We start from the raw sequence: 2,500 nt of genomic DNA on the forward strand, positions 1-2,500 counted from the left end.
GAGTACTCGATGTGGAAGAAATCCAAACACAAACAGGGACACTGCACCGAATGTAAATATTCTAAGCGTGAAGATCGCCATTTTTGGGGAAGCTCTCTTGGATGTAATGTCCAGAACAGCTCGCAAAACAATGTGTAAACACTACATGCAAATATCTGCTAACACTGTTGATGAAGACTGTTCCGTGTAGATATTTGCATGCATTTGTACAGATGCAAATTATTATCGTCGACTTCTTTTATATTGTAGCTTTATCGTAAGAAGTGGTCTCTGATTTTCCTGCGTGCATGTAGGTACCAATGTATGGGGTAGGTGAGCGGAAAATGCATGCGGGTGGGGGAAGGTACGTATGTGTGGAGACACCACGAATGAGTGGCAGCTGGATGGGGGTGCATTGGCGGATGTCTACGTGACCTAGAGTGTTTGAGGGTGCGAATATATATCATATATACATACACACACGGTTCCATGATCTGTATGCACGCGCGCGCGCACACACACACACACACACACACACACACACACACACACACACACACACACACACACACACACACACCATGGAACCTAGTGTGATTCCTGGCCTTACCAGTTCCTGCCAAGCCATCCAACCCTTGCCAGCATAGAAAACAGGCGTTAAATGTTATTGATGATGATGATGATGATGATGATGATAAGGAGGAGGACAACGGCGATGATGATAACGATGATGATGACGATGATGATGATGATGATTACTATATACAGAGAGAGAGGAGGAGAGAGCGGGAGAGATGGAGATAGAGTGCAATATAGACACAGCTCCCATTACACCGTTTTATCTGTAAGGACAACAGTGCTCATTAGTGCAGTGCCCAAATCATTAAGAACTGCACAGGGCACATCTGCTAATTAATTGGCATCAGATGACATTAAGACGTCTCAAGAAACAAATCTTTCAAAAACAATGGTGTCAGTTTTCTTTTCAGATATCTATGCATTAATTCAGTCGTAGTTATGTGATAAGAAGCTTGCTTCCAAACCACATGGTTCCCGGTTCGGTCCCATAGCGTGGCGCCTTGCGCAAGTGTCTTCTACTCTGACCTTGGGCCAACCAAAATCTTGTGAGTGGGTATGGTAGACAGAAACTGAAAGAAGCCCATCGCATACGTGTGTGTGTGTGTATGCATAGGCGCTGGTGTGGCTGTGTGGTAAGAAGCTTTCTTCCGAACCACATGGTTCCGAGTTCAGTCCCACTGCGTGACATCTTGAGCAGCTGTTTCCTACTCTAGCCTTGGGCTGACCAAAGTCTTGTGAATGGATTTCGTAGACGGAAACTGGAAGAAGCCCAGAAACAGGAAGAAGATTGCTGTGAGATTGGTTTTACTGCTTGGGCAAATTGGTTGGAATTACGTAGTTCGGGTTTCTTCGTTGAGTATAAATTGTCAGGATTCTTAATTATGTTTGAGATGCTGCATGAGTAAATTGGTTGGAATTCCGTAGGTCGAGTTTCTTCGATGAGGCATAGAAGAAGTCCCTTGGATGTTTCTAATTGCTGGGAAGAAATAATTACTCCTAACATTAGGTGGGTTTCTTCTAGTATTTCTTATTTATGCATTGTCCCTATTCCTAGATTGAGAACGGTTTACTTCAAAGTGAGAAGTTAGTCTTGTGTGTTTGTGTTCTCTTAGATGTTTATAGTTTGATCTAGTTGGATCTTTATTCATTTCTGTATATTTATTTGTTCTAGATTTTTTCAGAAAGGGGTTATCTAAACTGTAGTCTCTTTTAAATAGTTGAAGGGAATTTATTTCTTCCGACTCACAGCTATCTTTCCATAGCTTTATAACGCTTTCCAAAAGTTGTCCATCAGCATGTTTGGTGAGTTCGGTGTGCATTTCTTCATCGATGGTCTTATATTTTTGTTCGTTATTCGATGCTCTAAGTAACTCAGTTTCTATTTTCATTTTGTTTCCCTAAGTTGTTTTTGTGGTTCGGGCTCTTCTGGGATTGCTTTGATTTGTAGTTTGCCTGGCAGAATTAACGGTGTTGAATTCATCCATTTTTTTCATATATTTCTGCCTTATTACTATTTTTTATCATGTTCCAAAATGAAAATTTCCTAGCGTTTAAATTTTTGGACCAAATATGGCTAATGCGGCTTTTAATTAAATGTGCTGATATTGGTATATTTTAACTATGGTCTTCGTGTTTTGGTAATGATTCTTTTTCAAAATTGCTTGTGAAAATTCAGCTCAGTGTTGTGCATAGTTCGTTCAAATTTTGACTAACTTTCTCTGCAGGATGTTTTCTCTGTTCATTTTCAGTTGCTTTTCGGGTGTAGTAATTTAATCCATCGATTTCGTTTGTTAAAATAACTAGATTTGAGTTAATTTCTTTTAATTCCTTCAATATGTCCTCGTTGGTAATTTTATCCGATGTATTTGAGGTAGCTTTCAGCGGCATTTTCCGTTCCACGTGTGGTAAAGAGTTGTAAGAAAGAGCAGGAAGAGGAGGAGGA

The 2,500-nt window shown here is 40.4% G+C and overlaps 1 protein-coding gene across 1 annotated transcript in view; it reads right to left on the minus strand.

The window, feature by feature from the left end:
- The window catches only part of LOC106868627 (neuronal acetylcholine receptor subunit alpha-10), a 21,598-nt gene extending 19,173 nt beyond the window's left edge, over positions 1 to 2,425 (minus strand). Inside the window, exon 1 of the mRNA XM_089339090.1 lies at positions 1 to 2,425. This exon is cut by the window's left edge and continues 4 nt beyond it. Within this exon, the coding sequence (XP_089195216.1) occupies positions 1 to 81 (81 nt within the window). The 5' untranslated portion in view covers positions 82 to 2,425.
- Between the last annotated feature and the right edge of the window lie 75 nt (positions 2,426 to 2,500).

The sequence above is a fragment of the Octopus bimaculoides genome, chromosome 21 (assembly GCF_046866305.1).
Source record: "Octopus bimaculoides isolate indiv1 chromosome 21, ASM4686630v1, whole genome shotgun sequence".
NCBI lineage: Eukaryota > Metazoa > Mollusca > Cephalopoda > Octopoda > Octopodidae > Octopus > Octopus bimaculoides.